The 14,074-nt window shown below is 40.2% G+C and overlaps 2 protein-coding genes across 3 annotated transcripts; one reads left to right on the top strand and one right to left on the bottom strand.

The window, feature by feature from the left end:
* Positions 1-500: 500 nt before the first annotated feature.
* On the bottom strand, positions 501-7,178 carry LOC120740080 (endophilin-B1-like). Its single transcript, XM_040042190.1, has 10 exons — positions 6,076-7,178; positions 5,770-5,911; positions 4,635-4,763; positions 4,256-4,389; positions 4,015-4,107; positions 3,818-3,901; positions 3,688-3,711; positions 3,324-3,413; positions 3,084-3,184; positions 501-2,130 (listed from the first exon to the last, which is right to left on the bottom strand). Exons 1-10 carry the CDS (start codon positions 6,130-6,132, stop codon positions 1,560-1,562), a joined length of 1,425 nt encoding a protein of 474 aa, XP_039898124.1. The 5' UTR covers positions 6,133-7,178; the 3' UTR covers positions 501-1,559.
* LOC120740078 lies at positions 6,241-13,966 on the top strand. Of its 2 annotated transcripts, XM_040042189.1 has the most exons (3): positions 6,241-6,353; positions 7,927-8,066; positions 8,491-13,966. In XM_040042189.1, exon 3 carries the CDS (start codon positions 11,124-11,126, stop codon positions 13,569-13,571), a length of 2,448 nt encoding a protein of 815 aa, XP_039898123.1. In that variant the 5' UTR covers positions 6,241-6,353; positions 7,927-8,066; positions 8,491-11,123; the 3' UTR covers positions 13,572-13,966. The 2 variants fall into 2 exon arrangements, with proteins under 2 accessions (XP_039898123.1, XP_039898122.1); XM_040042188.1 differs by having other exon boundaries at positions 7,927-13,966.
* Positions 13,967-14,074: the final 108 nt, after the last annotated feature.

Below are 14,074 nucleotides of genomic sequence, written 5' to 3'. Positions count from 1 at the left end.
AGCCCCTGTAAAGAGGTAAGATATAACTGTTTATAGTGTTAATGAACTGCAGGCTCTGCTTTGATCAGTATCACACCAACTGCTCTTAATCGATCTAATCTATTTGGACAGCTCTAGACAGGAAAAAGGTTAAGTGGGAGTGAAAAACAGACACACATATGCACACTTTTGTCAGCAATTCTGGGTAACTATTACAGCTTGTGTGCATGTGTTGAAAGGCCGTGATTCATGTAAAACAAAAGGAGATCTCACTCTTGTGTAAAAAAGAAAAAGTGAAGCGAATCCAGCTTAACTGCAAGCTTGGCAGTGAGTCAGAAACAGTGAAACAAACAGAATTTTTTGGAGGCTTGATCAAGACCTCAGTCTGAAAATAATTGTCACTGCGTGTAAATCTAAGACAGATGGCTGGTATGATGGGAAAGTGAGCTATATGAACTGGTTTTAACAAGGAAATTACAGAAACACCTTGACTGGAGAACAAAGATAGACGCCACACTTGATTTAGACCGGCATGACATCACTGTTTGCATATTTATTTCCACATCTTCACATGAATCAAGCGCAAACTCAAACCCGCACTGACGTCAGCTCAACGACTCGTGGCTGAATCATGACTGCGTGCGTGTAGTTTGAAACTGGCAGCAGCTCTGATATGAAGACTACACAAACCCACACACATCTTTACATACTGGGACAAAAGCATTGAGCTTGTAGGCAATTATTTCAGTACAGCCAGTGCTACATTAATATTTGTTTCCATCCAGAGTCCCTCCAGAGTAGACCCACGTTAGGCAGGTCTGCCCTCATGAAGAAAATTAACAACATCTGGACGTGGAAATTTCCACCCATTTGACCAAATGGGGGCTTTAAGAAGGTAAAGGGTGAAAAATGAGTGTATGCGTGGGAAAACACCCAGCGCGCGTATGAAGAAGCACAAAGGTCCAGTCACCTCTGGGTTCCCCAATGCAAATGTGCTCAGACAGAAGTGAAACTGTGTTTCGTATGGAAAATGACCTCATGTTTAACAAACAAGAGTCAGGAGGTGGCAGTCACATATATGCACATACACTTCTTTCTAAAGGTGTCACATGTTTGGGCCAAAGTTCACACGGTCACTGAGACACAGTAAAATTCATGTATTCACACCAACACATACACTTGGCACAGAGCTTGATTAGTTCTCACTGACCAGAACGTAAAAAAAAGAAAGAAAAAAAGATCAGTTTCACAGACACTAACTGAAAACAACTTTACACTGCAAACTGATAACAGTCTGTTAGCTTCGTCTTCCAGCCTGAAACCAGGAAATGTTACACACAGAACAGACTTTACATCTACCATCATCATGTTCACACAGCATGAATAATACATGGATAAAGCTCAAGTCTAAAATGATTGTGGCACTATATTACGCTTTTAAAAAATAAGCAACTTCAACAACTTCACATTATAATCCCTAAGGGATTAATTAAACTGGAACATGATATAATCACTGTGTATATTCCTAAAGTCAAAGCTGAAATACTCTGGGTTGATGCCATGTTCCCAACTTGCCGTCTCTACTGGCCCACATCCTGATGGCCTGACGAAGACTCCTGGACATCTCCTTCATTGATGCTACAGGTTGCACTGGGTTGTAAAGGCGGGGAGGCTGCTGTTGCTGCACCATTGCTTATTGAAGCTGTTGTATTGAATGTTAGTACCTGGGTAGAAGCAGGAGAAGCATCAGACATCCTGGCCGTCCTGCCGGGTGCTTGGAGCTGATCCGTTTGGTTTGGTGTAGAGACACGATCAATCGCTCGAACAGTTGTTGACTGGCTGTAGATTGGTGCATGGTTGCTGGGTGTTTGTCTGGTGGTGGAGATGATGATGTTGTTATTGTTGTTATTTGTCTGGTGAGTCAGAAGTGCACTGAAAGATGAATCTGCTGTGGTTTTCACAGTTTGGGGTGGTGAGTTTAAAGTCCACGAGTCCTGGTCGAAATCTGGAAGCTGGTGGACGAGCACAGGTAACGGAGTGACGTGATTTGCACTGATGGGTTCATTCGCCTCGTGGTTGCTTGTTGATGGCTGACCAACGGGATTACTAATTGCAGACTGCCAGTTATTGGAACAGAAGACAGCTGGAATGCTGCAGAGAAATAAAACCATAAATATAATCCACTCATGTTCAAATCATAAAGTATTCTTTGTAGTCCTGGTTTCTTTAGAAGACCAAATGTCCTGAATATTTTCTACTTTGTACTGAAGTTATATAATCTGCTTGTTAAAACTTCTAATTTATTCAGTTTCAATTAAAAGAAAAACGATACAAAAATATAATGGATTTGACCCAAATCTCACTACAAACTGTATTTTTTAAAGAAATTTTGCAAATAACCTGTTTTAGTCACACTGTAGTTATAAAATAACTGTTAAACACCAAAACTGAAAATACATGTTTTCTTAGACAGCCATGATTTGGAGATTCATTGTGCTGTATGAAAAATTACAAACCTAAACAGCTCAAGGTATAAATATAATAAAAACAGAAATTTAATCTCACACCAGAAGGCTCATCCAATCTTTTTTCTAGGAAACACTGCAAAAATGAAATCTTGAAACCTTTTATGCAACCTTTCTGCTTTCCTTCACTGGCTTCTAGTGAAATAAATAACATACAGAGCCCTACGTGGCCAGGCTCCTGTATATACAGCTCAGCTACCAAGAGCTTATAACCTTAGTTGGCCTCTCTAATCATCTTATCAATGTATCTTAACTGCTCCTTGCTCTTATTTTAAATCCAGAGGGGACCACACTTCTGATGTTGGAGAGCCTAAATTTTGGAACAGTCTTCCTCGCCCTGTCAGGTCAGGCAAAAGAGTCATTTCTTTTAAAAAACTGCTTTTTCTTAAGCTTTCTCCCATTATTTTTGGCCAGTCGGGCATAAGACTGTATGCCTGACTGTGTGTCTGTATGCTGAAACATGTACATGTATGGTTTAATTCGAACTGTGAAGTACTTTGGAACTGTGTGTTAAAAAGCGCTATACAAATGAAGCTATTCTTCTTCCTCTTCTGAAGATGGAAATGAGACTACACAGACCTGGCCAGCTGTTTTTGCAGCTCCTGAGCATGTTGGTTGCATTGAGCATAGTAGCTAGCCTGAGCATCCACAAAGTCAGTGAGGCTCCGCATATGGTTGGTCTGTAGAGGTAGATAGCAGGAAAACATATCCAACAAGGTAAAGAGCCACAAGCATTAAATATAAAAAGCAACAGTTCCTTTAAGAAACAGATAGTAAAAAACAAACAAACACAAATTTGAACTCGTTAAGTGTACGTACATGTGTGTTGCTGAGTCCTTCCACAACAGCTCTTGTGATTTCTGACTGTCGATTGTAAAGACTCTGACAAATCCTCAGCTCCATCTCTGCCTACACATACAAACCCCCACACACACACACACAAACACACACCCCCACACACACATCTGTATGGTTTTTCTCTTATTTTTCTAAAAATGGCTGCCGAAATAATACAACATTTAAAATGAGCTCAAGTCTAAACAAACAGAAAACTACAGAAAGGAAATATTGTCTGTGCTAACAGCAGCTCCATATTCATATCAATTACTGCTGAGAGCCTCACTGATATACTGTATGAAGACCATTTCAGATCCTGTGTTCTTTAAACTGATAAGGAACTCACCTGTGAGATTTCCTGAGCCCAGATCTGTTTGCATGAAAGAGACATAAGAAGACAAATGCCTTATTTGAAGATCGAACAACAATTTCATCTGCGTCTGTTAATATGCACGTTCCTACACAGAACTGCTGACCTTTAGCCATTTAACACGCAGGAAGCTGAACATGTAGGAGACATGAGACAAGTAGTCATCTTCCAGTGGGTTGGCATTCAGGTTCTGACAAAAAGACAGAAGATACAAGAACTGTAATGTCAAATATAAACATGTTTAGCTTTTAGTCAGAGTATGACTAACTGAAAAGTATGTAATAATGTAAAGGTGTAACTCACTCTGGCCTCTTGCTCAGCCTCGTGGGCTTTTCTCAGCCTGGCCTTAGTGATATCCAAGTCCAAACGTTTATTCACCAACATCTTGTGTTCATTCTAGAAACAAGCGATCTTGTTTACTTTACAAATAACCTATAAACTAAATATTATTTTGGGTGACAGCGTAAAATAACCTAATCACTGCTGTGATAATCACAATAAAGGTGCGAGTTTGTGTGCATGTGATACGGAGGCATGTGTTTACCTGTATGGCTTTGTATTCCCCCTCAGTGAAACTCCGCAGGGGAGTGAGAAAGTGAATGTTAGTGCTTTGGACAAACTTCCTCTCTGCCTCGCCGAGCTGCTTCTGAGCCTCTCCACACCTTATCAATCCAGTACCTGAGCAGAGAAACATAAAAATACAACACAGTGACAACTTTTCAATATATACTCATAACACAAAAAAGACAAGAATAAGCAAAGAAATGAACATGTGAAAATAGTTGAGATCCTTCTCGCAGATCAATAAAATGCACGTACTCATTAGCCACTTTATTAGGTATTCCTGCTCAACTGCTTGGTAACCAACCCTGTACTGGCAAACTGCATGTACCTAATAAAATGGCTGGTGAGTGTGTACTCACCATAAGGTGTGTTTGATCCAATCTCCAGCCCGGCCTGAGTCATCTGATCTCCCAGTAACTCAACGGCACGAGGCCGGGGTGGGACGCTCCACTCCAGATGCTGATACAGCCGGTCCTCTAACCGCACTCCTGTGTATCAGAGGTCAAAGGTCATATCAAAATTCAGTGGCTACATTTTCTATACACCATGTGACAATTTTTATCATGTACATTTGTTAAAGGATGCACCTGTGACAATACAATTAATTAAAAATGGTAATAAACAATACACACACAACACCTCTCAAAACATAGTTCATCCCTGTGATTTAAACTGTAATGCATTGGTTTCATACTTTCTTCCACAAGGAGAAGGTCCTAAAATATTGTTTCATATAATAAATATCATTGTGAAAATGATTTTACAAGAAGACTATAAACCCTTGGAAGATAAATTCAGCGAGACATGACCTGAAAATGTATCCTGGATGCATCTGGCAGCTGAATGTACCTTTTATTTGATAGATTGCAGACCACATCCACTCATAACTCCATTAGAAAACGTAATTGGATTCAAACAGGCTAAAGAATAAGCATCTCTATTCATCCGAACAGGCCAATTGCTACCAAAGTAAACAAGAGACATCAAGGAAGATGTATGCATGTACTGTGGGAGGGCAAAGAGAGCTGAAATGATTGGTCCCAGAGGTAAAGACTCTCAGCTAACTCAGGACCACAACAGTAAGTTGATGGGATTTGATGACTCTGCTTTTATCAGTATGTTGGCAGCTGGAAATTGCTTGATATCATCCCAGATGCATTTTCTTCATAAATATTTACAGTTCATCTAAATGTTTCTCATCTTCATTGTAAATGTCTTTAAAAAATACTCCATAGAATACCTTCCTCGTAAGAGGGAAACCATGTCCATTACTCTTAATGAGATGATGTTTTACTTTAAAAGAGTAAATGCTCAGATCTTTTTTCTCACCTTTTATACATTTGGATACAGTGAACAGGTTAGAGTTCAGGATCATAAAAACAGGGCTAATTGTGGCAAAAACAGGACCAACTGTTAGTGAAGTGGGTATGTATACATCTGTAACTGCTCAATGAATCAGGGGCAGCTTCATTAAATCAATTCATGTTCTCCTACCGAGGCTTGGCTGCAGTAAAGCCTCAGTCTGGGAGATTATCTGGTCCGTCCACGTCTTGGTGGCGTCCGCCCGTGATAAAAGCTCCTCCAGTCCGGGGTCCAACTCAGTCCTCTCGGCCTGTCCTAGACTCTCTCCAGTGTACTGGAGCGAATTTCAGGGTAACATTGATTAACAAACTGCTTAACTGCGCACTTTTCTTTTAGTAAGGGCAGTCGCTGATTTAGGGTTGAGATTAAAGCCCAGGAAAAACACATAATAGTTTCCTTTATTATTATTATTATTATTATTATTATTATTATTATTACCTGAACAGCGCGGTTGATGAACTGACCAGCATCCACGGCCAACCGAGTCAAATCCATGACAGCGTCCCCAAGGTCGCGTCGTCTCCGGAGGACCAACTGACAATCAGCGGCCAAGTAGGACCGGGGTAACCACGCTATGAAAAGACAGCTAACCAACAACAAGAGGAAGACCTCGCCATAGCCTCCCGGCTAACCGCCCCACTTTCTGCTGGCAAGATTACGGTCCGTTAACACCGAGCAGCCGAGCCCAAGAGGACGAAGCAAGTGCAGGCACCTGCGTATGTTGACCGTTTAGCCTCCTCCGCATCCTGAGCGCGTCTTCTGTCGAGTTGGATGTCTTTAACATGTGTTTCAGAACCGTGGAAAATAACAGCATCGCATCGGCTATCCAAAACGGTCGGCTTTGACAACAGCAACAGATTACCAGTGATATTAAATATTAGCTAGCGTTTTTGATTTTTTTTTTCAAAGCTTCACTACAACGATAAATTTTAAATTTCGGATTATTTTGAATACCGACAGGTTTAAATAATATTAAGCTTTTACATAAATTAAAGTGGACATTTATAGGTGTCGAAAATTCAGTAAAATTATTAGTATATTAAAAAAAAGAAAAGATTTACCTGATAAGAGAGCGCCTTTATCCACACTTCCGGTTCAGATCATTCAAAATAAAAGCATATTCTTATGTATTTATCTTGCTTTCCCACTATAAATATGTAAATAAATAAATACAACCAAGCTCATCCTGATCTAAAAATAGATTAAAGGTTTCTATCCCAAAGCCAGCTGAAACAACAGCCAAGCATTAACAAAAAGAAGAAAAGTAATAATTACAAATACAGTGATTTTCTGACTGCCTGAACTCATTACTAGATAAGAAAAATATTGCTAGCTGAAAAGGAAACTACTGCTATACTCACGCCTTCACCCAGCCTTTTAAGCAGACATTTCTAAGTGGTGATTTCTTTTTATGTAAAAAGTTGAACCAGTTGGCTGTAATCAGGAGTGAAGAAGCAGCGGGAGACGGGATTAAAACAATCAGCTGACAAGCCTGTCTAGCTCTGTGAGTCTAAGGAGGGTTAAGAGATTAGAAGATACACACTACGGCACGTTTACCAACTAAATGGCTTTATTACAAGGGAATGTACAACAGCGCTGCGTTTTTCAATGTTTTTCTAGATAACTCGAAACAGAAAAAGGCTTCATTCAAAAGGGCTTGGATTGCATTATAATCTTCTGAATTGAGTGCCTTTTCTTTCTACAAGTAAGGACCCCATCCTAAATACACATGACACAGTAGTTTATCATCCATGGCTTCTTGTATGAGGTAATGGATGTGCCCCTCAATTGACAGAGGAAGACCCAGCACCTTATTCCTGCAGGTTCTGCTCGATATCAAACACATGGGTTTTAGCCTGACAGAGAAACGTAAAAAACAAACATTAGGTTTTATTGGACCTGAATGTGCTGTAGTTAACTCAGTTTTCCTCTGGGATTAATAAAGTGTCTCTAATTCAGATTCGCAAGTAAATATAGTTTAAGAGGTAAAAATTCAAGAAACATGCCCACTTTTTTATTAACAATCTCTCCTGTCTCATTGGCACAGTGTGAGGTGTTAGTACTGCAACAGCAATGCTGTATTTCCTCTGGTGACAGTGAGACAAACGCTGACATCGGCCCTCTCAGTCTGGACCACCAGCGCCCTTCTTTGAAGCATTTATGTACAGGCCAGGCTAATAAAAGCTCCTTTTCCCCATTCTTCTCTAGATGTGTTTCTCAAAGCTTTTTGAGCCCTAAGCTTATTTGTTTATTTTGGTCTGACTGACCTCCATGTGATGTGTGCTTCAGGTGGAGTACCGTTGCCATACTGCTCGCTGGGCTCGCCGTTTTTTTTCACTCTGTAACCAGAGACTGCAGCAGTTGGTGCCGCGCCTCTTTGCCATAGTTGCTGAACAGCAAAGGAAGCAGCTGGTAGATGCAGCTCAGAGGTAAGGTAACAGACGATAATCACAAGCATCAGATAGCAGGATCACATCAAAATTCACATAATTTACATCCTTGTTTCATCAAAAAACTGCAAATAAAAACAGAAGGTGATGATTTCGAAAGTATTTACAAAAAACTACATTTCAGAAAAGTCCAGTGAGGGACAACAAAAACTAGAAAAGTTGTTTAATGCTCAAAAGCATTAAATAAATACATCTGATGGAACATCACAACACAAATAAGATTTAGTAGCATGATGAAAGATGAGCATCTCAAAAAGTCCCAGTGTTTAATGTTGTTTAAATGCAGATTTAAGTGATTTGCAGTCTTGCTTTTAGTTTTACTTAATACAGCTTTCATAGAAACAGGGTTGCACATTATCAAACGATACTTAGCACTTACTGTACATGTCTGCAATATTTATAGATCACGTTTCCATGATGATCCCTTATCTGTCCGGCCGGAGAATGGCCTCAGCAACCGCATCCGTGGACTTTTTGAAAATGCCATAGCAACAGAAACCGGGGCTCTTTGCTCTTTACTTTGGAGGATGTACATCCACCTTCTAGTTGAGACCGGTCATACAAACTCACGTTGATGCTGTTTTCTGCTCTGGAGCACTAAACCTGTTAGGAAGAAAGTAGAGACCTGATCTTGCTTAAATAAGAAAAAGAAATGATGCCTCTGAAAGCGTCAGTATCATTAAAAAAGAAGAAGGAGAATATTAATATGTGCATTTCAGGAATAACGACTGAATTGTCCGCAGTTTACAAATATTGAACATGGAGACAGAAGTGTAGAACAGCTTCTGTGGCTGTGGATACACAAATATCACAGTGATTACATTGTATATGTAAAGTGTGTAAGTTTGAATTTGTAGGTGTCTGAAGGAAAAGTGGATAAAGCCACAGTAATCTTCTACAAGGCCTTACAGAATATCCCCTGGTCCCCTGGTGAGGCACACACATACTGTGAAAGTGATATTTCCCAAAACTCGATTTATAGTTATAGTCCCTGCAGACTCATTAGGTGCGGTTATAAGAGAGAAACTGAGCTAATTAATAACGAACAACAGCTCATTTTACCAACCAACTGACTTTATACAGGGGTGCTCAGATTTGTAAAAAAGAGGAAATGGCTCTGAAACCTTAACATTAGTGTTTTGAGGACTATGATTTTACTTTTAAGAAAACAGAAGTGGTCATGTTACATATACCAGTAACCGTTAAGGGTGCAACCATTGAATGTATATATGTATAAATCTCAACAGTGTTAGAGAGGATCCCTAGTGAGTAGCACTTGGCGACTGTTGAGAGGAAGAAACCTGTGAAAGGACTAAGCTTAGGGACGGACAACTGAGAGAGGTGAAGAGAAAACAGGAGCATAACAAGAATCAGTAGCTGATAGCCACTCCTCCTTATCTTTTTTTTGGTTACAATTCAGTAAAAAGATAACCTGTATATAAAAGATGAACAGACTATGGATGAGACAGGGTTTAAACTTTTACTGAAACACTTCTTTGATGGTACATTAGAACAAATAATCACACAGTAGGCGACACTATTTGTTAGATGATTTCATTAAATGTCTCCCTTGAAAAAGAGGTTTTTAATCTCATTGGAATCTTCCTGGTTAAATAAAATAAATAAAAAATAAAGATGGTGCCACTTGATCAATATCCTGCCTTGCTCAGCACATATTTACCAAATTGACCAATTACACTTATCACCCTGCTGTAGTTACCGCTTCTGCAAACTAAATCAGTATGTATGTATACTGGTACATACAATTCAGCTGTTCCCCGATCAGCTGAGGGGTTTGTAGACCTGTTGACAGAGAAAGAAGTGAGTGTGCGACTGCCTTTAGAAGAACTGGACATACTGCTAGAAGACTGAGCACACACCATCTTAAATCAAGTGTGTGTGTGTTCGTATTGGCAAACTTGATGGAAAGAAAAGGACAAGCACAAAGGCATACTCGACAAACTCAACACATGTACAGCTGCGGTACTGAACTGCTGCAGTAATTTGAGCAAAGGACTGCATTTTGTTTGGTTTTCTGTATACAGTGACAAAAATGTTTTAATTTCCACAGCAAACCACTAAAGCTGTGTTTTATTACTTGATGTTGTCAATAAATACAAATAAAGATTGATTTATGTGACATTACTTTTTTTATAGATAGAATTGGCAGTGGTTATTCTGGAAGTTGTTACAGTCCTAACTTATAAAGAAAAACTGTGGAAGTGATGAAGGAAAAAGCTGCCACTCAGCATATTGCCACGTTACAAAAATGTGAAATTTGTGTCACCTCTTAAAGTATTTTTAACATAGTTTTTTAAATATATATAATATTTAAAGTAAGGGTTATAGTCTATTGTGTTTGTTAACACAGCAAAACATCTGCTGCACTCCGGAGTAAATAAGGAAAAGACTTGCAGGATAAAAAAAAAAAAAAAAAAAGACCTCTGCTGTGTTTCATACATACGGGGCCCCGCAGGGGACATGGGAGAAAAAAAAAATTAAGACGGACTTTTGCGAGATCTCGCAAAACAAACTCGGGATCTCGCAAAAGTCCGTCTTAATTTTTTTTCTCCCATGTCCCCTGCGGAGCTCCGTAGTTTCAGAGTAACTCGCATACCGTATTAAGGAAAAAAAAAATTCAACAAAATCCAAAGTGCGGCTGGCTTGACCGCGGCTGCACTCGAGAGCTCACTGCACCATAGTTTCTCATTCTCAGAAAATGGACTTCATTGTCAGTTGCAGATTTATTTGCGCGATGATCTGCCGAGATTGCGCACCCTTTATGACGTGTCTGGAACTCGGGTGCTTTTGCGCATGCGTGAATATTCGTGCATTCGAACAAGTGCCGTCACAGAAGAAGTCTGATCTGCCTTTGATCCGGGACAGTCCTCAAATAGGACCCAAGCTAAGTCAAAAGGTTACAGCTTCCAGAGTTCGCCTGGCAGTTTATACACGTGAAACGTTCCCCACTCTTTCAAATCAGAAAGTTTAGCATTTCAGGAAGATTTTAACAGAGGGAATCCCTGTGGAACAACAATGTCTCAAACACCGGATTCTAATTTTCATATTCCTCTGGTCCTATCACCAGATGAGCTGTTACCGACTATCAATAATGCCTTCAACAAGCTCTCTGACGAACAGTGGATCTTAATAGAAAATGGACTTTTGGATTCTGATGTTCAAGCAGTTTTGGCCGATATGATTTCTGAAATCATACAGATCGCCACAGCCAAAATCTTGATACTTGCGCTTCCCGCCATTCAGCGTGGTGCATCTACGGATTTAGAAAAAAATCCATTTCTTGGTGACTCCATCTCAGTCACTTTTGCTAAAGCGCTCAGCATCCCTGTGCAGTACTATGTGAGTGCTACACAGCTGACAATGATGATTGAGAGGGAGATTTCAGATAAGTTAAAGTCGATTGCCACCGTGGTCAGGCAGAGCAATTTACCGCTAAACCCTGCTGTTTACATCAGCGGAAAAATTCCGAATATTGGAAGACTCCGTGTCATGGTTTCTCTTGCTCTCTCATGCTTGAAATTATGCGCAATAAAACGGCGAAGCTCACGCATTATAACGGTAAGCGATTCAAGTCAATCTGAATCCAGCACAGACAGCAGTGAGTCCGGCATCTCACGCGAATTGGCCATCAGGGAGGTTAGTGATATTCTGACCAGATATAGTCGAGAATCATATTCTGCAGATGATGAATTATCAGATGACGACGAAGATATAGAAACTGAGTCACCTGCTAAAATAGAGCAACTTTCAGAAAAGAAAGAAAGTTCAGAAAGTGGGGAATGTGCAGAAGCTGAAAGGCAGGCACGTTTGGAACCTGATGCCACAGTAGAAAAATTTGCAGCTGACATTGTCAATATTATATTTGACAATCTCCTTTCTTCTGACACTGATTCTTCTTCCCACAGTGAGAAATGTATCTCACCCAAATCTGGATTTATGGGAGCCATCTTCGATAAAGTGAGAGAGTTTTTCAACTCACGTGCTCCTTGCGCACCAGAAAAATCCCGCAAACACCATTTTTTGAAGTTCGCACAAAAACATTATGAAAAGATGAAAGAGGGGCTGAAAAACACAGTGGAGGGGAGCAAAAGACATTTGATTAGTCTGTTAAACCTAAGCCACTCCCCTGAAACTGAGGGAATGGGTTCCCCTTCAAGAAGCTCATTTACTCTGGAATCCATGGTAAAATGTTCTACTCCAGCTAACTTTAATGTCATCAGATCTGAAATTATTGACATATACAAGTTCACAAAACAGGAAGAACATTATATTATCCAAAAAACCCTTGAGAACATTAGAATAAGCGAGGACATCAAAAATTTCTCAAGGGAATTAACAGAGAAAATGTACGACCATTTAATGACAAGTCGTATATACCAAATTCCCAATACTTTTATGGGTAGAAGTCTATCAGACTCTGTTATCTCCAGTACACCACAGACAGCAGCTGAATCAAGAGTTTCCTTTTCTCCCGAAGTCCTCTATGTAATCATAGAAGACGCAGTTGCAAAGTTTTTGCAAAAGATTCTGCTCTTGGTTGATGATGAAGCAATTGATGTAATTATTCAGAGCGAAAAAGTGTCCGATGCTATTAAAGATATCCGAAACTTCCTTGCAACAGCACAGACACGGGCAAAAGATACAGAGTCAGACTCTTCTCAAAAAAGTGGCAGAGAATCTAGAACACCCTGTCATTCTAGACCAGCATCTCCAGAAAGACAGGCCAAGTCTCCAGAGAAATGCTCAACATCCTCTCGTTTAAGTTCAACACCTGTTCCCGAGAGGAGGGAGGAAGAACTGCCTGAAAAATCAGAGGCCAAATTCTCCAGAAAGGATGAGGAGGAACTGTCTGACAAGTCAGAGGACAGATTCTCCAAAGAACATGAGGACATACCCTCTGAGAAGTCTGAGGAGAAACCCTCCACAGATGAGAGACTGTCTGAAAAGTCAGAGGACAGAGTTTCTGAGGACAAACCCTCAGAAAACGTAGAGGAAAAGCTCTCAGAAGCGTCAGTGTCATCTGCTCAAGTGGAGGAAGTATCCCAAAACCTTGTTTACTTTCTTTTAATTGGACTTCTCGAGAAGTCCAAAAACAGGCGAAAAGGCCGTCTCACTCCTCCAGATGGCGTAACACTAGCTGACATCATTGAGCGTCTCAAAAACTTGGTGCAACCAGAAATCAGCAGCGCGGAGTCTACAACACGTCTGGAAAATGACGTGAGAGGATTGACCAAAAAACTGGTTAAAGGACTCATCAAGGAGTTTGGCTCCCCAGAAAGGATCATGGATGCTGCTTTGGCATGTGATAGTTCATTTGACGAGGCTATTTTGAGGCTCTTGAAAATCCATTTGGGTGTCCCCACAAGTTATCGCCAAAAGTCCAGAGTTGCCAGGTTCTTTTCAGCATTGAAGAAAGCTTTAATGAAACCCTTCAGATGCTGTTTTATGGGCAGCGATGACTAAAGACCTTGACTTTTCCACTGCCTTGCTTCTCGCAAAATCTCGAAGCAGAAATGATCCAAAAACGGTCAATCATAGTGTCAAATCAAATTCCTTTATAGTTTTCCTAAAAAACTATTATATTTTCATTGTGTCTCCTTTTTGTTTTCCACCGAGTCCAGCCGGCCGCAGCAGATGGCTGCCCCTACATGAGCCTGGTTCTGCTGGAGGTTTCTGCTTTTTATGGCAGTTTTTCCTCCCCACTGTCGCCTTGTGCTTGCTCATAAGGGATCATTTGATTGCTGGAATTTTCTAAAATTGGTGTTTTGAACTTTAAGATAGAGGTCCTGCAGGCCCTCCACCTTAAATTTCAAAACACCTCCAGGAGACTTTGTAGTTAATTGTCATTACAATGAAATTAAAAAAAAAAAATCCAAATTAAAAACACGTTGACTTTTGTTGTCTGTTCTTGATGTTAACCACGAAAGAAAAAAAAGTGTTGCATGTGTGTACTCTGGTCATCAGTA

The sequence above is a fragment of the Simochromis diagramma genome, unplaced genomic scaffold (assembly GCF_900408965.1).
Source record: "Simochromis diagramma unplaced genomic scaffold, fSimDia1.1 OVJJ01000304.1, whole genome shotgun sequence".
Lineage (NCBI taxonomy): Eukaryota > Metazoa > Chordata > Actinopteri > Cichliformes > Cichlidae > Simochromis > Simochromis diagramma.
Note: the sequence above shows the minus strand (reverse complement) of the source record. Positions and strands in the feature narration are given on the sequence as shown.